This window comes from Anabas testudineus, chromosome 12, assembly GCF_900324465.2.
Source record: "Anabas testudineus chromosome 12, fAnaTes1.2, whole genome shotgun sequence".
In the NCBI taxonomy this organism is placed as follows: Eukaryota; Metazoa; Chordata; class Actinopteri; order Anabantiformes; family Anabantidae; genus Anabas; species Anabas testudineus.
Genome location: NC_046621.1, coordinates 180,237 through 202,234, shown reverse-complemented (window position 1 = coordinate 202,234; position 21,998 = coordinate 180,237). Strand labels below are relative to the sequence as shown.

At 42.3% G+C, this 21,998-nt stretch overlaps 2 protein-coding genes across 6 annotated transcripts; one reads left to right on the top strand and one right to left on the bottom strand.

The window, feature by feature from the left end:
- Window positions 1-719: 719 nt before the first annotated feature.
- Window positions 720-13,655, top strand: pisd (phosphatidylserine decarboxylase). Of its 5 annotated transcripts, XM_026354635.1 has the most exons (10): window positions 815-1,038; window positions 1,766-1,791; window positions 6,428-6,564; window positions 10,143-10,287; window positions 10,568-10,702; window positions 10,959-11,060; window positions 11,959-12,082; window positions 12,281-12,424; window positions 12,502-12,662; window positions 13,090-13,655. In XM_026354635.1, the coding sequence occupies exons 3-10, from the start codon at window positions 6,530-6,532 to the stop codon at window positions 13,348-13,350; spliced, it is 1,107 nt and encodes a 368-aa protein (XP_026210420.1). In that variant the 5' UTR covers window positions 815-1,038; window positions 1,766-1,791; window positions 6,428-6,529; the 3' UTR covers window positions 13,351-13,655. The 5 variants fall into 5 exon arrangements, with proteins under 5 accessions (XP_026210418.1, XP_026210420.1, XP_026210419.1 ...); XM_026354633.1 differs by lacking the exons at window positions 815-1,038; window positions 10,143-10,287 and adding an exon at window positions 720-785; XM_026354634.1 differs by lacking the exons at window positions 815-1,038; window positions 1,766-1,791; window positions 6,428-6,564 and adding an exon at window positions 7,348-7,495.
- Window positions 13,656-13,919: 264 nt separating this feature from the next.
- On the bottom strand, window positions 13,920-15,011 carry si:ch211-202f5.2 (uncharacterized protein LOC795181 homolog). Its single transcript, XM_026356673.1, has 2 exons — window positions 14,775-15,011; window positions 13,920-14,228 (listed from the first exon to the last, which is right to left on the bottom strand). The coding sequence occupies exons 1-2, from the start codon at window positions 15,009-15,011 to the stop codon at window positions 13,920-13,922; spliced, it is 546 nt and encodes a 181-aa protein (XP_026212458.1).
- Window positions 15,012-21,998: the final 6,987 nt, after the last annotated feature.

Genomic DNA, 21,998 nt, shown 5'->3' with positions numbered 1-21,998 from the left:
TGAGATGGAGGTAGCAGAGATGAAGATGTTGAGGTTCTCCTTAGGAGTGACCAGGTTAGACAGAATAAGGAACGAGTACATCAGAGGGACGGCTCACGTTGCCTGTGTTAGCGACAAAGTCAGAGAGGCCAGACTGAGATGGTTTGGACATGTTCAGAGGAGGGATAGTGAATATATTGGTAGAAGGATGTTGGAGATGGAGCTGCCAGGCAGGAGGACAAGAGGACGACCAAAGAGGAGATATATGGATGTTATAACAGAGGACATGAGGTTGGCTAATGTTAGGGTAGAAGATGTTCATGATAGATTTAGGTGGAAAAGGATGATTCGCTGTGGCGACCCCTGATGGGAAAAGCCGAAAGAAGAAGATATACTGCAGCCTAGTCTCATCCCTCTTACTGTTAATATCCGTATATAACATAATGATGATGTCCAAGAATTTTCCAAATTGTTTCAGTGTCTCAAAAATTAAATTATGTTCTACAGAATAAAAAGCTGTTAAAAAATCATTGATAATCAATTATCAGATCACGATAATCAATACGCTCCAAGTGGATATTGTTATGAACGGAAGAACTTCCTGCCTGAGGCCATTCTTCGGTCCAGTGTGAAACACACCTGAGCTGTAACACACCTGACTCCACCAGGAAACAGCAGGGGGCAGCAACTGGCTGCTGCATGCTCACAGAAGAAGAACAAGGACGTCCTGACGTCATTTCCATACACAAGATGGCGGCGGCCTTTCGGAAGGGGGTCGTCGGAGTGACGCGGAAAAACGGCTTCAGGTTTTTCTCTTTAATTTCATTTTACAAACTTATCGTGGCGCTTTGTTCACGTAACGACAGTTTGACGTGTTCGTCCACCAGCCTCCGTTCAGAGTTTTGCCTCTTTACGAATTAATGGGCAGACAGCTGATAGGACCCAGGTGGAGTTACCTGATTTACCTGTTTGCATTAAGTGAACAGATGAGTTCTACCTGGACGCAGCAGTTTGTTAACTTGGAAGTGTCTTGGAATTAAAGTTAAATGACTTGACCAGGTGATGTTACCTGATGTTTACCTGACCATATGTTTAGTGGAAGATGAAGCTGAATCACAGTCCCCATTAAACCCACCAGAACCTGATGTTGGACATTTTCCATATGAAGTAGATTTATAGCAGTCCTTTCTGTTTAAAGTGGGAGATGAAGGTGTTATTCATCAGTTAATTCATATTTAAACATGTCAGGGCTCTGTATTGGTAAAAATATGCCCGTATGATTTGTGTCATGAAGCAGGCGTTAGCTTTTAGTCTATTAAGGTGATCAATTGAAATTTATCTAATGTCACAAATTGTGATGGTATGAAGAACATATGCATGAATTCAGTTTCAGTAAAAATCCCAAACAGTACTGCCATCTAGTGGCGTGGGGTTTAAACACAGCACGAAATGAGCCACTGACAGGATTCTTTCATTAGTTAAAAATCAAACCAGTGTTTTTGAGAACCGATGCAGTACCGATATTTACCTTACAGCCCTGCATCGTTTCCGACTGGAACCAGAACATTGGGCGCAGAATGTAGGGCCGTAAGTCACAGAGCCGGTGACGTGATCTGGATTCACACAGTCCAGACTTGATTCAGTACAGATCAGTTGTTGATGATGATGATGCCGCATCCCTCATCATCCTTGTCAGTACAAGCGGGTCTCTGCTCTGTGTCATGTGACTGTGTGTGTTGACGTGTTTGTGTTTCACGGTAATAAACTGTGACTGTGTGTTTTTCAGCCTGCAGCAGCGAAGCCTGAGCTCAGGTCAGTCTCCACTTCTTATTCACCACCATCATCATCATCATCAGTCGCATTTAACAAATGTTTTCTTCTCATTGTTCATATTGATCTGTGGGTGGTTACCATAACAACAGTGTCATATAGAACATCAATAAAACCGTAATCAGACGGACTCTCAGGAAATTTGAGTTGATGATCCAACAGGTGAATGTACCTGTACATACATCAGGTGGAATGTTAATTCGAATATAGAAGTATCCAAGACCATCTGGCTGGTGGCATCCTCAGTGTCAGCACAGGAAGTGCTCAAAATGCTAATTAAAATCCATATTAAGATGTGTACACACTTCCCGTGATCTTCTTTTCCTGAGCTGTTCCCTTTCAGGGGTCCCCACAGCCAATCTGCCTCCATTTAACCATGTGATCTGCCCTATCCATCCTCTTCCCTAACAAGAACTAACTTAATGTCCTCTCTGACTTCATCTCTAACATCTCTGATGTACTCCTGATCCTCTCCATCCTCGTCGCTTCCAATAGAACCTCAACATCTTCAGCTCTGCTACCTCCAGCTCTGCCTCCTGTCTTTTCTTTGGTGCCACTGTCTCTAAGCCATACAGCTTCACTGGTCTCTCCACCATCTTGAACACCTTTCCTTTCATTCTCTCTGACTCTCCACCCGTTCCATCCTGCGTGCACACATCTCTCCATCTCTCTCCAGTACTTTAATTCCTACTCCTTCTTTAGATTCAAGATTCAAGATTCAAAAACTTTATTGATCCCAGAGGGAAATTGTTTTGCCTCATTAACATTGTTCTCAAAACAGACAGAAAGAAAAGGAACCACAACCAGGAAAGATCCAACACCAACATAAATACACAAACATAAATACACAATAACATCAATACCGAAAACTCAATATATAAACAGAATACGTAAATAGATAAATGAAATTGGGTCAATATATTCACAGCAAGTTTATGACAGTATCACTTCCCCCACCCCTTACAGAGGGGGGAGGAATTGTACAGATTGATGGTCACAGGTCGAAAGGATCTCCTGTGGCACTCTGTGGAACATTTAATGTTAATAAGTCTTTGGCTGAACGTGCTCCTCTGTCCAACCAACACACTGTGCAGTGGGTGGGAGGGATTGTCCAAGATTGAGAGGAGTTTGGACAGCATCGTCCTTTCAGCCACAACATGTAGAGAGTCCAGCTCCACCCCCAGAACAGAGCCAGCCCTCCTAATCAGTTTGTTTAGTCTGTTAGTGTCTGCCACCTTCATGTTGCTGCCCCAGCAGACCACAACACAGAAGATGACACTGGCCACCACAGACTCATAAAACATCCGCAGCATGGTGCTGCAGACGTTGAAGGACCTGAGTCTCCTCAGGAAGTACATCCGTCTCTGAGCCTTCCTGTACAATGCTGATGAGTTTTTGGTCCAGTCCAGTTTCTTAGTGTCTTAGTGTGTCTAACTCTGATTCCTCTGCTTTCCAGAGCAGAGGAATCTGTACATTTTTCTCCACCTGCTTCCTGCTTTCACCACAGATCACAGTTTCATCTGTGAACATCATAGTCCATGGAGATTCTTGTCTAACCTCATCTGTCCATCACCAGAGCAAACAAGAAGGAGCTCAGAGCTGATCCTTAAAGCAGACCCACCTCCACCTTTTAACTCCTCAGCTCACCTCACCACTGTCTTACGCCTCTCATTCTTGTCCTGCACTACTCTATACTTCTGCCACTCCAGAATTCCTCATACAAACCTCAGCTCCTTTGTCAGCACCCTGTCAGATGCTTTCTCTAGATCTACGAAGACACAGTACAACTCCCTTTGTCCATCTCTGTACTTCAGCATCTGCATCCACAGAGCAAATACTGCATCTGTTGAACTCTTTCTAGGCCTTAACCCATATTGCTGCTCACAGGCACTCACCTCTGCCCTCAGCCTAGCTTCCACTACTCTGGGTCATCAGCTTTATTCCTGCCACAGCTCTGCACGACTCCCTTGTACAGTACACTTCTTCTCCATTCCTCGGGCGTCTTCTCACTCTCCAAGACCTTGTTAAACAAGCTAGTCAGAAACTCTACTGCCACCTCTCCTAGACATTTCCATACCTGAACAGGTATGTCATCAGGACCAGCTGCCTTTCCACTCTTCATTCTGCTCCTCCTCACTTCACTCTTACTAATCTTTGATACTTCCTGCTCCACAACAGTCACCTCTTCTACTCTTCGTTCTTTTATTTTCCTCATTTATCAACTCTTCAAAGTCTCCTTCAATCTTTCCGTCACACTTCTGGCACCTGTCAGTACATTTCCATCACTATCTTTAATCACCCTAACCTGCTGCACAACCTTCCCATTTGTATCTCTTTCCCTCAACCAAATCCACCTCTCCCTCCTTACCGTCCAACTTAACATACAGATTCTCATATGCCCTTTGTTTTGGCCTTAACCACCTCTACCTTCACCTTACGCTGCATCTCCCTGTGCTCCTGTCTTCTCTCTTCAGTCCTCTCAGTGTCCCAATTCTTCTTAGCTAACCTCTTACTCTGTATACACACCTGGACTTCTTCATTCCACCACCAAGTCTCCTTGTCCACTTTCCACTTCTCTGATGACACACCAAGTACCCTCCTACCTGTCTACGTGATCACCATCATTTTACACCCCGCCGTCCTGTGTTGTCTGACTACACTCTCCCCTACCAATACTTTGCAGTCACTGATCTCTTTTAGATTTCAGAGTGTTTCCCCTTTGCTCTTATATCTAACCTTATGTTCCTGCCTCTTCTGGAAGAAAGTATTCACTACAGCCATCTCCATCCTTTTGTGAAGTCTACCACCATCTGTCTTTCTGTCTACCTGTTCTGAAGACCAAACCTGTCGATCACAATCTCATCACCTGTGTTCTCTTCACCAACATGTTCATTGAAATCTGCACCAATCACTACTCTCTCACTTCTGGGGATGCATCATCTAACTCACTCCAGAATTTCCCCTTTTCTTCTAACTCCCAGCCTACCTGTGGACATAACCACTAACAACACTGAACATCACACTTTTAAATTCCAGCTTCAGAGTCATCACCCTATCAGAACATTCCTGACAAACTCAGGACTCCATTTCTCTTCCCATCCACCTCATGGTAAAACAACTTGAACCCTGATCCTCATCTTCCAGCTTTTCTACCTTTCCACCTGGTCTCCTGGACACACAGTTTGTCCACCTTCCTTCTCTGCATCATGTCATGCATGTGTAGGTCAACAGCACCAGTGGCGGTCGTGGTTAACCCAGCCATGACCGATCTGGTATGGAAGTCGTGTTGATGATTCGCATGTTTGGTTTGGCAAATATTTTATGTCGAATGCCCTTCCTGACACAACTCGCTGCATTTATCCAGACTTGAGACTGGAACAAGATGACGCTGGATAAAAAATCTTAAAGTATATTAACATACATTTCTTTATTTAAAAACATAATAGTAATTGGAATAGGGTACGATTGTCATTTGAGCCCAGTGATATTCATTTATCTGTTACATAAAGTACACTGAACTTGAGTTTAATTCATGCAGTTTTGAGAAACACAATATACATTTTTCCCTTTAAAGCAGATAATGCTGCAGCATTAACTATTGGTATTAGGTAAGACACAAGTACCTACATGCAGTGTAAAACTGAAAAAAATGTTTATCTATGTGCAAGAATATGGCACTCCAGGAAGACACGAATGACTGGTTTCCTAACAATGAGTAGCACTAAGTTAATGCTGACACTAGTCAACATGAACAGCTTTTTACATATTGACATTTGCATTACTTGCAAATCTGTCACCTACCATTTTCCCACCATGCATGTTAACGTAGCTGGAAAAAAGTTGTCCTGGCAGTGGCGCCTCCACAAAAAGCAGCTCCATAGAGGACGTCTCTGGCCAGACCCTTTTCTAAATCATCCAGAGTAAACGTGAGTCGGTCCAAACCAGTGCATCTTTTTTATGTCGACAGTTCAGTGGCTCACACTTGTGGAACTTGTTCATGTTGTTTGAATTGTACGTCCTACCAGTAGGGGTGCTTAGGCAAGACCTCCTTATGCTTACCCTGTCTTTGTCTTGAACCTTGTACCTTGTATGTCGCTTTGGATCAAAATGAAATGACAAGTAAATGTGAACTTGGGTGACTTGCTGGCCAGGTTTCTTATATGTTACTAAAGGTCCAGGATAAAGTTATCTGGTTCTCTTCCTTCTTCACTTGAGAAGTGGATCAATGTGTGCTCCAGTGGTGTTTTTAAACTCTTCCTAGTACCACTGTCACACATCTCTGGATCTACAACCAACCATCTGTATAATCTAAGAACTGTATTCAGAAAAGGTACGAACACACATACACAATAAATGTTACAGGAAGACTCTGCCTTCTGTGTTAGTGAGTCTCAGTCACAGGTCAGTTAATTTAAAAGGACACGATGGACCTTCTGGATCAACCAGGATTATAATAATAATAATATAATTGAATTATCAACAATATTATCAGCTGACACATTAATTCAGGTATAAAGTACTGGGTCCTGTTTACCTGTTGGTGCAGTATAAGAAACCGAGTACTCAGATTCTCTGTTGTTGTCATACCTTTGGACCAATCATCTGTCTGTCTCGTCAGGTTATGGCTTCCTGCTCCGCCCCCGGCCCCTCCCCATTATTTTGGTGACAGGTGGTGGTTACCTTGGTTACAAGCACTACAAGAGGAGAGGGCAGAAGGAGGATGGAGCCCCGCCTTCCCTGGCCGCTTCCACAGAGGTATTGGTTGACACAGCTCCACCTCCTCGTTTGTCTTCTTTGTCCTTTCACTTTTTAAAACAGAGTAAATCAGTTAGTAGTAGTAGTAGTAAAATCAGTTAGTAGTAGTAGTAGTAGTAGTAGTAGTAGTAGTAGTAGTAGTAGTTGTTGTTATGAGAGGTGTAATTTAAACAGTTTGATCGTAAATGTCTGTAACCCAGGTGTAAAAGCTGTTGTGATTGGCTTCTGGGGTTAAAGGTGAAAGTGATGTGACCAGGATGATGATGTCACGCTGACCGGTCACTCTGCACTGACACATCAGCACGTCGCTCAGTCCCTGCCCCCTCTCCTCACTGCCTCCTGATTGGTCCATTCACTGAGAGCATGCTATGATTGGTCAGTCAGTAACCGGGTGGTACAGATGGAGGCTCTGATTGGATAAAACGGTTGGAATGAAGAATCCAAAATAAAAGAATTTATATTAAATTCTTTTTCTTTTTTTTTTTCTGACATTATGTTTTAACATAAGGTAATACTTGAATAGTATTTAGTTTGAGTAAAATAAACAGTGAAGTTTAATTTGAACCCTCAAAAGTTTAAAATTTATAATTTCTATAAGAAAAATGATAAAGCTCAATAAAATCTAAGTAGTGGTTTGGTTCTAGTTTAGATTTGTAACGCCTGTAAATAGTGATTTTTGTTCTTATAGACACAGGGCAGTGCTGCTTACTACTAACCCTCCACCTCCACCTCTGTGTCTCCACCTCTCTCCTGGTCAGTATTAACCCTCCCAACCCCACCTCCACCTCTCTGTTTCTCCCTCACTCACTCATTTCTTCTTCTCTGCTCTCAGTGAGCTCACTGTTTTTTCTTCTTTCGAATATCGTGAGGATTTAAAAGTCGTCCAGATGTGTCGTCGTCCAGTGTCATCGTCGGCGACTACTCGTTCATGGTGAGATTTTTCTCTCATTGCCATGGCGATGGTGAGAAGCGCGACCTGCTGTGGCAGGTGAGGCGTTGTATTTACCATGGTGATGGAGAGAGACGAGACAGAGGAGGAAGTGGTGTGAGGACGAGAACGACAGCACGACTCAGGTGGGAGAGGAAGACGTGAGAACAGAATTAAAGATGATCAGGAAGTAAACGAGGTGTAGCAGGGAAGTGCAAGTTGTAAATGACCCGAGACGCAGGTTGATGGAATGTAAAATGAGGTGTAACCCCAAGGAAAGTGTAAAGTGATTACTTACAGTTCATGATGATAGTCAATTAATAGGTAATAACAGCTTATGTCCTGTGAAAGAGAGTTTGTTGTCATTGTAATGATACAATGAAATTTCTTTGATAACTCTGAGAGCAGCAGCAAAGTATAATAAATATAACAATATTTACAATGGGCAGTAGAGTGCAAATATGCATTAGCAGCAGCATGGGGAAGAAGGGCAAACAGCTGAGTGTGTTAAATATATCACCTTCAGTTCTCAGCAGCCATGTGTGTGCGAGGGGGTGGGGGGGGTATACAGGCTACAGCTCTGGAGAAAAAGCTGTTCCTCAGTCTGTTAGTGTGTGTCCTGATTGTCCTGTATCTCTTGCCCGATGGGAGGGACACAAACAGTTTGTGTCCTGGATGGGTTGGATCCTTAATATTGTTATGGATGTGTAAATAATAAACAGGAAGTGATGATGTGTCTGAATGTGGATTAGACTTCAGTCAGTCAGCTGATAAACAGAATAAATAAAGCACTGAGGAGATGTTCAAAATAAAATGTAGAGAAACAGAAGAACAAGCTGAACCAAACATTTATTGATTAACTTCATTGATCCTGCAGCAGCTGATCAAATGTCACTGTAAACAGAACAAAATAAAACCAAGAATGTGGTGAAGACGTAGAATAAAAGTAGTAACAATACAGTACCAGTAAACTGTGTGTTTACACAATGCAAGTGAGCAAGAGCCAGTTAAACGCAACTGGGGGCTTAGAGGAGATTAATGTGGGTTTCCATGGGTACTGTTAGCTTAGCAAGTCAGCTTTTTTAGCTACAGCTTAGCTTAGTCTGCGTTAGCCTCTTTCCAGTTGATCCTGTGCTAACCCAGTTAGTCTCCGGCTCAAAGGCTGCATTTGACTTCCTGATTGACAAAAATACTCAAAATACTTTAACTCTGTCATAATCTATTTTTTCCCATCATTTAAATGTTTGTTTCTCTATTAAAACATGTATTTTAATGTACAATATACAGTAGCAGCACGACATCAATCTGTTTGTTACACTGTCACCTGTCTTAATCAAGATAAGTTATGAAGCATATTTCTAATAAGCAATATTTAATAATGTAACTGAATTTGAATTGCATTTCAAATGAATTTGGTTTTTAGGTTTTATTAAATAATATTCCAAATTAAATTCTACATTCGTGAGGCATGTAAGGAAATGTCACTGTTTACAGTCACACACTGAATGGATTTCCAGGTCCAGTTCTCCATAGCTCTTCAACTGCTCAATACCGATAGTGAGATGCTTGGAGCATGTTGAGGTGTTGAGGTTAGCCATGATGCTTACATGCTTTAAACTGCATCTTCTTTACTTACCTCCAAGATGTTCTTGTGCAAGCATGATACCTCAGTACTGACATCTCATAAAACAAACCAATGCAATGATTAAAACCACAAACCACTCTGACGAGACCATGTCAGTGAGATTAATTCAATTCAATTCAAGTCAATTTTATTTGTAGAGCGCTTTTTACAATTGACATTGTCACAAAGCAGCTTTACACAACCAAAGAACAGTACATGAACAGTGAAAGTGTATGAATCATGAAATGAGATTGTCCCTGATGAGCAAGCCGAGGGCGACGGTGGCAAGAAAAACTCCCTGAGAAGGCAACAGGAAGAAACCTTGAGAGGAACCAGACTCAACAGGGAACCCATCCTCATATGGGTGATTACATGCTATGTAGGCAGCAGGCAGTTTAGTATAACAGTTAATGTCTAAGTTAATGTGGAGTCCAGTTAGTTAATTGCAGGAAGACTTGTTCCATTCCTTTTAAGGATGATTAGATTAAAAATGGACTAAAGTAATTAATAATTAATGTGGACATTTAGCACCAACTGGACATGGCTGTGAATTACAGTAAAGGTGGACCACCCTCAGTGTTCTGGTCTGTCAAAAATGATGGAGGGACTTCATTTAAAAAGTTTGTTTGTGTAATAAGCTTGTGATGGAAGATATCTGGTGAACCTTCTGAGGGGTCTCATGGCAAATGTGACTGTGAGAGACCCCTACAGCTGATATAAGTATTATTAGTGAGTAAGTAATTAATTAAATTATATGTTAATAGAAAACTATTTGAATATTTCTGGATTATTTAGGTGAGTTTTCTCCCTTCTGATAGCATTCATGCTAGGTTTGCTGCAACTTAGCTTTATTTAGCATCTGCGTGCTGTGTTAGCCTCAACGCCGCCGCCTCCTCCATCTCTTCCCTCCACACACACACACACTCCCAGACGTTTCTATTTCTGTGTTTGTGATGTCTCTGAGATGTCCCCACAGAGATAGAAATGTCCTAATTAAGTCATTTTAAATCTTGTTGTCCTTATCAGGCTCCAGGTTCCTCGTTTGTCTATTCGTCGTCGTTTGAGCGCGCTCAGTGGTGGCGCGTGCCGTCCCACTACTTGGCGCCATCAGCCAATCGCCTTGTTGTGCTACTTCATGTCTGTCAGCACTATTCAGCAACTGACCAATCGGGTAAGAGCAGCTGCTGATTTGACAGAGTGAAACAACCCATAAATGGTCACGTTCTTATCTTAACGAACTGAGGGTACAGCAGCTGTCATTTTCTATCTACTCCACTTCTGGACTTTTCTTTCTCTTCATCTCCTGGTTATTTCTGTACATGCCTCCACCTACTTCCTCCTTCCACTCTTTTTCCTTCTCCTCTTTTTCCTCTTTCTCTTTGATCATTTTCTTATTTATGTTACCACAGGAAACAAACATTAACCCGCTAGCTCCCGGCTGTCTTTCGCAGGTGGCGCTGTACCGCTCTGTCCCGACTCGCCTCCTCTCTCGGGCCTGGGGTCGTCTGAATGGGGTGGAGCTCCCTAACTGGCTGCGAAGACCCGTCTACACCCTGTACATCTGGAAGTTTGGAGTCAACATGCAGGTTGGTTTGGCTCATTGTCACCTAAAGGCAAAGTAGCAGCCCTTGATTGTTTTCTGTTCTTAGGAGCTAAAACCAGAACCTGAGTTTGGTCTGATTTGGTTTTGACCCTGAGCTGAACATGAGGGGTTACGTGTCTGAAATGTGGCATCAGAGGGCGAACAAGTGTCACTTACAGGAATGTTCAAAACCAATCCTGGTTTTAGTTTTGATTTGAATTCTGTCATGTTTTAAACAAACCAGAGATTTTGTTCAACAGGAGGCGGCGGTCGAGGATTTAGATCACTACAGGAACCTGGGGGAGTTCTTCCGTCGACGCCTGAAGCCCGCAGTCAGGCCTCTCTGCACCTCCTGCTGCCTGGTAATTCCCCCTCATCCTCATCTTTGTTCCCTTCAGTCATTTCAGATCGTTTTTTTCAATCGTCTTGTTGACTGACGATCAACAAAATTTGGACTCTGACGATCAAGAAAATTATTTTACTGCAGGTTAAGATCACTCACCACGTCCTCCCAGGGGATTCGTCAAACTAATACGACTCGTCTCATTTGTTTTGAATCTTTTTCTTTATCTTTGTTAACATTTTCTTTTTCTGACTGACATGGTTAAAACCTATTGACAGCCGATCCTCTCAGAGAACTGTCTCCCACCATCCAGCATCTATCCTGTCTTTACTGAACAGGACTGAGTGGTCCAGTCCAGCACTGACAGACCTCCTGGTTTTAGTTTAGAACTTTCCGCCTCAGGTAACATCAATATTCATTTCTGCTGCCCCACAAATCAACATGGCCGAAGAGTTGTTGCACATTACATTACAGAATCTACACTTCCAAATTTGAACCCTCGATCTAGATCTACTTTTCCTACTACTGTCTTAATATCAGTATCGGATTACTGCGTCGTTGTCTTTGCCCCTTATCCCCCCCGGCCTGCTTTTTAGCGGCATCTTCTGACCTGGGCTTACGTCACAATAAGACAAGGAAAGTTCAAACCTCAGTCCTCGTTCAGATACAGGTGTGACCTTAGAAACTGTCGAACCAAAGAACCAAACGGCATTTGATGCTGTTGACATGTCCTGTCTCAGACATGTTGTAGGTATTTTTTTTTTTTATACATATATATACAGTGTCGTTACTGAAAAGTAAGTTTATAGTACTCAGCTCAGACACGACGGTTCAGCAGGTCCTGTAGACTCCATCTGAGACAAATCTGCATTAGTTTTTCTTTGGTAAATGGGTGGTCTTTCTTTTTTCCGGTTCAGACCTCTCCGGCTGATGGGATGATTCTACACTTTGGTCGGGTGAAGAACTCTGAGGTGGAGCAAGTGAAGGGGGTCACCTACAGTCTGGAGAGCTTCCTAGGGCCACAGAGGAGTCAAAGCAATGGTAAGGCCACATCTAGTCCACGACATGGGACCTAATGACAAATTTGGACTCTGACAGTCTAAAAACGACCTTTAAACAGAATGTTTGTTTAGATTTGAATAGGCTCCAGAATGGCCTGGGACCTGGACCTGTGGTCTCAAATCTATCTTGTGAACCCAGTTAAAAATTGACATGATGACATCACTTCTTTCTGTTTAGAGCCCTCCTCGTCTTTTAGTGACCTGCTCCTGTCATCTCCTGAAAACGACCTGTTCCACGTTGTGGTCTACTTGAGTCCAGGTGACTATCACGGTTTCCATTCACCCACAGACTGGAGGGTGGAGCTTCGACGACACTTCCCAGGTGAGTGTGTTCACCTGTTGACCTGTCGGCCATCTGCTGTGTACTTGGTTTTTATTTTTTTTGTTTCTGCTCTTTAGGCTCGTTAATGTCTGTGAGCCCGAGTGTGGCTCATTGGATCAAAGGGCTGTTCTGCTTTAACGAGCGCGTGGTGCTCACCGGCCAATGGCAGCACGGCTTCTTCTCGCTAACAGCAGTCGGAGCCACAAACGTCGGCTCCATCAGAGTGTACTTCGACCGGGTGAGGACCAGGTCTCTTGTCTCTTGGATGTTTTCTACAATTACTCTTAAGTAGTAATAGTCAATTAATAGGAAGTTTGCAAAGTTTAGGAAACTTTATAAAATGTATATGTTTTATGTAGTTTGAGTAACTGAGTTTGTACGTGTATGTTTAGAATTTGAAATTAGTTTTACATGAAATGAATCAAATTTCAAAACTGATTTACATCATTAGCAGAAATTGTGCCTTATTTTAGAAACTATTAAATGTACTGTATATGTTGAGGAATAATTACGTGGTACTGCATTCATTCTTATAATGGATCACAATTTCACTTTATACAAATATTTAAAAAAATAATTTTGTTAAAAAAAGTTGTAATATTTTAAAATTAACCAGTTAGTAAAATATTTAATGTGTTGTTTGGTTATTGTTATTGGTTTACCAGGAGCTTCACACCAACACTCCTCACTACAGTAAAGGGACTTTTTTCGACCGCAGCTATGTTGACCAGGTGCTGAAGGTGGCAGGTGAGGGGTGTGTGGCGTCTTTGAATAAAGGGGGCGTGGTCCTGCATAAAGGGGAGGCGGTAGGAGAGTTTAACCTGGGCTCCACCATCGTTCTGCTGTTTGAAGCCCCCAAAGACTTTAGCTTCAATCTGCAGCCAGGGCAGCGAATCAGAGTGGGCGAGGGACTCTGCAGCCTCTGATTGGGTGAGATGAGACAAAGACATCGCTAAGAACGTTTGTAGAACTCAAACTCTTAGAATGCCTTGTGCCTAACAATGGACAAATGCCAAACCCCTCTCTCTTTTTGTTTCTGGTTTGTCTTTATCAGGAACTAACAAAATGAATATTATATTTTTCATTTACACAGTGAAATAAAACAAAGTTTATTGAATGTTTGAACCCCCTCTTAATACCTGTATAATGCCAGTTTTTTTGTTACCCATGCTGAGTTTGTTTACTTTTATAAAATAATGATTTATGAATAAAAATACAAATGTTTTTCTCATCAGCTTTATCTTTATTTCAGTAAAGTAAAACCGTTCCTATTTATTTTAACAGTTAATAATTATTACAGATTCAGTTACAAGTTACAATACTTTGTATCATCTCATAAACGTACTATAATTAATATAATGTCATATTATAGTTAATTTACAGTGTTTTTATGTTTTCAACTTTTGAACAACAAATTTAATAAACTGAAATAAAATAATAAAATTACCTATGTTAAGTTACCTGTTTATTAAACACCGACACTCATTGGTTAGTGTTAGCCCCGCCCCTGGCAACACACCAAGCAGCAAAGCCAATGGGAGAGCGGTGGGCAGCAGTTTCCATAGCGATGGAAGCGTGGCTCAGCTAGGCCTCCATGTGACCAGCCATCATCTGCGACCTCCTTCCCCAGCCAAGGTTTCCCGTCTTGGGCCGACCTTCCGGCTGGCACCTCCTCCCTACAGCCAGAGCTCCAGTTTTGCTGGGCCTTGACTCCCAGGAAGGAGACCAGATCCAGATCCAGACTCGCTGCACCCCCTCTGGGTCGTGGCGTGTTCTGCCGGCACTGAGGACATGGAATCCACACCTAGAGGATAGAAGATTGATGTGCACAGTTGATTCGAAACCCAAAAGACTCATGTGAGTTGTAGTAACAACAACAGACATCACATTTTTACAGTTTTCACTTATTCATGACGTGATGCAGCCGCAGGTCGAAGTTCTGTCAACCACGAGAAATGATGAGTTGGTAACCACAGACATAGCTCAGTCCCACACACATTTTGAAAATGGCTTCAGACAGATCAGCGTTATTTTAAAGTTGTTGTAACTTTTCGCTCCAGCCACACATCTTGTTTTTAGGGCTGTAGGATAAATCCAGAAACTTCTGCTCGTGTGTTGATGATGTCACAACTCGCCTGTTATCTGGAAGTTGAGTCATGACAACTGGACTTCCTTCTTGTTAGCTCTAATGTTTCACTACTCATGGCACTAACCAACTATCTTTATACTGAAGAAGCTACTTAATGAGCAGTGAAATGTTTCACCTTAACAAGAAGAAAGTCCAGTTGTCATGACTCGACTTCCAGATAACTTCACCTGGATGAAGGTGGAATCTTCACCGACAACTCACCTGTTCGTTGATGACTGTGTCCAGCCTCTTCAAACACACCTGACAAAAGGCGTGGCCGCAGTGCAGTCGCCTTGGCAACCGTGTTGTTAGGTCATAAGTGCCAAAACACACAATGCACACCAGGTCCTGCCTCCTCGGTGATGTCATCATCCCAACTTCTGCTGGGGTCGGAGGAGGGGGGAGAGGCTGACAGGCCACTTCCTCTCCCTCTTCTTTGTTTTTTCTGTCGTCAGACATTTTGATCTGTTTGGACAAGAAAAGAGGAGCTTCTGGTAAAGTAGCAAGTCTGGGACCAGACTAAGGTCAGAGAGTATTTGAGACACGCCCTGTTCATCTCTGCTACTGTTCCTTTGGCTCACCCTCTGCTCCTGTTGTATCAGCAGCACCAGCTTCTCACTAGAATCATGTGACACTTGGGGGGAGCTGAATGTTATCGAGGGCCTGAAACTTAGTAACTGTCAACGTTTGTTTTAAGGATGACAAACTCTCCTTTGGCTGTGGTCTCGTGTATGTTCAGGATCCTTCACCTTTGAGCTTAAGGTGTGGGCAGGAAGGGTGGGGTAGTATTTAGACTTTGGATTTACTGGTCAGTCTACGTTCTTACCCTCACCAATGGTCATGAGCTCTGGGTCATGACTGAAAAGACAAGGTTCTGGATACAAGTAACCGTGGCTTGGGCGTCTATTTTGGATGCCCCCAAGACGCCTCCCTGGGCAGGTGTTTAAGACAACTAACCGGAGAAGACCCAGGGAAGGCACAGGACATGTTGGAGGGACTATGTCTTTCAACTGGTCTGGGAACAACTCAGTGTTACCGTGGAACAGCTGGAGGGAAGTCTGGACATCTCTGCATAGACTGCTCCCTCCAGAACCTGGCCCCAGATAGCAGAAGATGATGGATGGATGAAGACATTTGGGTTTTAGATCAAAAGATGGATCCGAGATGAATGTTAAACAGAAACTTGTGTATCAGATGCCTCAAATTTAAGTGAGAGAAATTACTGGAACTGATCATTTAAAATAAAATAAGACTGCGTCAGTCCTGTGACTGACATCACCAAACAGATTTATTTTTCCAGTTCCAGGTTCCACCTCCCATTAATCCATACTGGCAAAATTACATGTTGAGGTAAGAAAATGTACACTCACCGGCCACTTTATTAGGTACACCTTACTAGTACCGACTTGGACCCCTTTTTGCCTTCAGAACTGCCTTAATGCTTCGTGGCAAAGATTCAACAAGGTACTGGAAACATTCCTCAGAGATTTTGGTCCATATTGACATGAGAGCATCACGCAGTTGCTGCAGATTTGTCGGCTGCACATCCATGATGCGAATCTCCCGTTCCACCACATCCCAAAGGTCCTCTATTGGATTGAGATCTGATGACTGTGGGAGGCCATTTGAGTACAGTGAACTAATTGTTATGTTCAAGAAACCAGTCTCAGATGATTTGCGCTTTATGACCTGGCGCGTTATCCTGTTGTAAGTAGCCATCAGAATATGGGTACACTGGTCACAAAGGGATGGACATGGTCAGCAACAACACTCAGGTAGGCTGTGGCGTTGACACGATGCTCGTTTGGTCCTAATAGGCCCAAACTGTGCTAAGAAGATATCCCCCAGACCATTACATCATTACACCACCACCACCAGCCTGAACCATTGATACAAGGCAGGGTGGATCCATGGTTTCATTTTGTTGATGCCAAATTCTGACCCTACCATCCGAATGTCGCAGCAGAAATCGAGAATCATCAGACCAGGCAATGTAGCCTCAGTTTCCTGTTCTTAGCTGACAGGAGTGGCACCCGGTGTGGTCTTCTGCTGCTGTAGCCCATCCGCCTCAAGGCGTTCAGATATGCTCTTCTGCTTACCTCGGTTGTAACGAGTGGTTATTTGAGTACTGTTGCCTTTCTATCAGTTCGAACCAGTCTGGCCATTTTCCTCTGACATCAACAAGACATTTGCGCCTACAGAGCTCACTGGGTATTCGCTTTTTTGGACCATTCTCTGTAAACCCTAGAGATGGTTGTGCATGAAAATCCCAGTAGATCAGCAGTTTCTGAAATACTCAGACCAGCCCGTCTAGCACCAACAACCATGCCACAGTCACTTAAATTACCTTTCTTCCCTATTCTGATGCTTGGTTTGAACTGCAGCAGATGATCTTGACCATGTCTACTAAATGCATTGAGTTGCTGCCACGTGATTGGCTGATTAGAAATTTGCATTAACAAGCAGTTGGACAGGTGTACATTTAAAGCCTGGTGCCACATCCACAGATAAGTTTCTATTTGTCTTTCAAAAATGCCATAAATAACTGTGGATGACCTTGTCCCTGAAGTTGGTTATTCTCTCTCAGTAGTTAGTTTTGGTACAGGTAGGACAGCTGACCCAAATCAACTAGAGTGACGCCAACCTGAAGAATGAATTTGTGGTCTCTAACCAACTTTCCTCAGACTGAAGAAGCTACTTGATGAGTAGTGAAACATTTTGAACTAACAAGAAGTAAATCCAGTTGCTGTAACTCAACTTCCAGATAACTTCACCTGGACGGCTGAGAACCTTCACTGACAGCTGATCACTGGTCAGGTTCTGTTTGAATCTCAGCATCACTTTTGTTGGATATAAAATCTGTTTTTACTGTTCTGGTCTGGTTTGGTCAGTGTAACAGTGTGAGCTTCTCCTCAGCCTCCTTTAGTGATAAGGGGATCTGTAATAAGTGTAAGTTATTTGCAGCATTGGAGACAAGGCTGACCGAATTGGAAACTTGGCTCCGCACCATGGAAAACAAGCCAGCTACTCACGTCCCACTAGCTGGTGCCGAGCCAGCTAGCCTAGCTCCTGTTAGTTCTCCTCTGGCTGGGTGATGGTTTGTAGGAAGAATAACCCCAGACACTCGACCATGTTCATGTTTCTAATAGTTTTTCCCCACTCAGTGACAAACTGCTGAGAAACCCACTCTGGTCATTGGCAGCTCTATAGTAAAAAACGGGAAGTTAGAGACTCCAGCGGCCATGTTTTCCCGGGACCAGAGCTCCTATTTAAAACTTCTGTGTAAAGATAAATGGAAATACAGTAAGATAATAATTCACACCAGAGTTAATAAAATTAATGTGGAATCAGTGTAACTTTACTAAAACGATGTTGGACTCCATAGTTTTCTCTGGACCCCTTCCCAATCTGACCAGTGACGTCATGTTTAGCTTCATGTCGTCATTTAACCGCTGGCTGTCTAAATGGTGTCCCGCTAACAATGTGGCCTACATAGACAATTGGAAAATGTTTTGGAGAAAACCTGGACTGATTAGAAGAGACGGCATCCATCCCACTTTAGATGGTGCGTCTCAACTTTCTAGAAATATGACTTTATGAGTTTATTAGACGACCTAAACCCTGACATGTCAGAGTGGAGCCCAGGACGCAGAGATGCAGTCTTACACAACTCTCACATCTTATCCGAGTACAAATACCTGGGAGTGTACTTGGACAACAAACTGGACTGGACTAAGAACTCGGCAGCATTGTACAAAAAGGCTCAGAGCTGGATGTACTTTCTGAGGAGACTCAGGTCCTTCAACGTCTGCAGCACCATGCTGCGGATGTTTTATGAGTCTGTGGTGGCCAGTGTCATCTTTTATGCTGTGGTCTGCTGGGGCAGCAACATGAAGGTGGCAGACAATAACAGACTAAACAAACTGATTAGGAGGGCTGGCTCTGTTCTGGGGGTGGAGCTGGACCCTCTATATGTTGTATCTGAGAGGAGGATGCTGTCCAAACTCCTCTCAGTCCTGGACAATCCCTCCCACCCACTACACAGTGTGTTGGCTGGACAGAGGAGCACGTTCAGCCAGAGACTGCTCAACATGAAGTGCTCCACAGAGAACCACAGGAGGTCCTTTATACCTGTGACCATCAATGGGGAGGTGGGGAACTGACAATTTCTTGTCAGATCACTGTTATAATTCCACCCAAGACTATAATTATTTACCTATTTTCATCCACCTTACATATTCTGTGTATATATATATATTGAGTTTCCTGTATTGAGTTTACTGCCTGAGTTGAGAACAACTGTAACAAGGCACAACAAATTTCCTCTGGGATTAATAAAGTTTTTGAAATCTTGGATGTTGAATCTGCAGCTTCTTTACAGCCGTCACCCCCCCCAAAACTACCATAACCCCATAGAGACAGTGTCTGCTCCCCGACTACCTAAATTATTTATATCTAAAACTAACACAAGAGGAGTTATTCATAAAAACCTAATAAAAATAAAGACGACTCCTCTCTCAGAACAAAATAACAAGACAACAATCAAATGTGGACTTTTAAATATCAGATCTCTCGTCTAAATCCCTGTTAGTAAGTAATAGTTTGAATTCATTTGAGAGCCTCACTCTTAGCCTCTCTGATCCTAACTGGAAAAATCAAAAACCAGTCCTGTTTGTTATTGTGTACCGTCCTCCTGTCCCTTACTCTGAGTTTTTAACTGAATTCTCAGAGTTTCTATCTGATTTAGTTCTTAGTGCAGATAAAGTCATTATAGTGGGTGACTTTAATATCCATGTAGATGTTGATGATAACTGCCTCAACACTGCATTTAATTCACTATTAGACTCTAAATGGAAATAAACCCACTCACTGTTTTAATCACACCTTGATCTTGTTCTGACACACGGTGTTGACATTTTTGAGGCAGTAACATTAACAACAAGATGATTTGTGTTTTGTTCTGTGAATCACTGAATTGAATCCTGGTTCAATCTGGACAAAAAGGTTTCAGTCAGAAAACCACGATTAAATAGTTGAATAGTTGTAAATGAAAGAAAAACTGACTGTGATGGGTCGAGATCCTCTACACTGAAGATACATCACTCTGTTGGAATCACCAGGTGAGCTGTGAGAGGCTAATGCTAAACTAACATCTGTTACACGTAGACAGTAATGTGATTACTTTTGTAACTGATTACAGTACATTACTGGAGTGGACCGCCTGATACACTGGAATAACAAACTGATTTAAACTCACCTGGATTTTGTTCTTCACATCGTTTTGTTGTTCTTTTTGGTTGGTTGTCGTCTTTTCCTCCTTTTATCTCCCGTTATTCCACGTTTCTCTCTCCTCTCGTCATTTATTCTCTTTCTTTTTTCCTTTGTCGTCTCTCTTCTTTTTATCTCGTTCTCTTGTCCTTTTTTCCTTCTCGTCTTTCGCTCTTTCGTTGTCTCCTCTCCTCTTCTTCTCTTTTTGTTTATTACACTTGACTTTTTTCTACTTCTCTCTTCTTTCTCTCATTTTCTTCACCTCTTTTTCTTTCCTCTCTTTTACTCTTCTTTACTTTTCGATCTAGTCGTTCTGCCTCTCCTTCCCCTGTTCTGTTGTTCTGCCTCAGAGAGAGTCACGTTCATCAATAATAGATCCTCTCTCACCCGACACAGACTCGCTGTTGTTCACTAAATGACTTTAACACTAAACATTAGATGTGAAAATCACATGAACATCTCAAAAGTCTGTCTGCAATGTCTGCAATCTGCAACAAAACACAAACAGAACAACAGAGCATACAAAAAATACAAAAATCATACGAAACAGCTCCCTTTCTGAAAGTAAACATAAACTTTAAACAAATGGACCGACTTTTTCTTTTTAGATAAACTAGTTTGTTCATAAACAACTTGATTAATGAAACCTGATCAGCCAATAGAAAGTGGAGTGTTGCAGTCGACCTATCATGTTACAGATCCGTGTGGACTGACGTTGCCCAGCAACAAAGACACAGAGACAGTACATGTTCAAAGTGTGTGTGTGTGTGTGTGTGTGTGTGTGTGTGTACAGATGACTGCAGGATAAGTCCTGCTGGTTCCACACTGGGCTCCTGGGATCAGTTTTTGACCCTGTCTTGGTCTGGTCCTGGTCCTGCAAGTTTGCAGCAACTATGACCTCCTCTTACCTTGCCTCTTACAGCATTAACTGTTTCTACACCCTGCACGTCGACTTGCAGGAATTTGAGCTGTAAAACCAGAACACAACCCACCCAACACACCCTGGGTTCTGAATGTTGCCCAGTGTGTGTGTACTCGGGTCGACCAGACTTCTGGTCCTTCTGTGGTTCCATGTGGCAGACCGAGGTTCAAATCCGGGCTGTGGCATGGTTCTTAAATCAGTCCCAGTTCCAACAGTAACACATCGATAAATTGATCAATATTGGTGATTTTAAAATCTGCCTTAAAAATAAAGTGTGTTGATCCAAGTCATCGACCCGACAGTTCTGCCCCCTGCCTCACCCCTTCTCTACCTCCCCTCTCTAAATCAAGAGTATTAACAAACCTAATGTGTCTAAAGTAAAACCACAAATCTTTTTTTTTTTTTTTTGGAGGTTATTATTCCAGAGTTCATATATGTTTTCTCACACTATGAGTTTTTTATGGTTGTTCTCTGTAAAGACATGAAGAATCTGATTTTTTTTTTGTTTTTATCTTAGGCACATTATATTTGTTAATACTCCTGACATATACGAAGATCAGATCATGTTTTATGAGAAATGAATGCAGAAAACAGTGAAATTTCAAAAGGTTTACATACTTTTCTTGCCACTGCATATGCTAGCAATGAACATGAATATGTACTAGAGAAGTTCACACACTGCAGCGGCTCCACTAACAGAAACGTAAAACATGATGGAGCTTCACTCTCATCCTGCTCTGCTGGACTCAGAGCTACAAAGAGTGAAAACTCACGACTTGCACAGACTCAGACCTGTGTTTCTCGGCCCCAGATCTTCAGAAGTGGCCACATTTATAAAAACAGATAGGACCAGATGACAAACAGATCTAATCTTTTTAACCCTTTATAGCCTGGTGGGAATCAGCAGCTCGTCCTCCATGTAGAAAGATGTTGACACATAAACAGAGTTTGTTGTTAGAATTTATTAACGATTATTATTAATTATCTGCTTGTATTTATATGTTAAAACCTTCTTCATCCTAAAATGTTTAAAATCACTGTTGTCAAACAGTAAAATACTTTCTGGAACATTTCTTACACTTCCTGAAATAAAAAAAACAAACAAACTTGAATAATTTCCTGTGGAGATGTATAGAGATAAATATACATAAAATATATGAAACATCTCACAGCACTTTACAATTTGCTCAAATGGTCATTTTCACTTGGCAGAAATCCTCTCAAGCTTTCCAGTTTGAGAACACAAAGTGTATTAA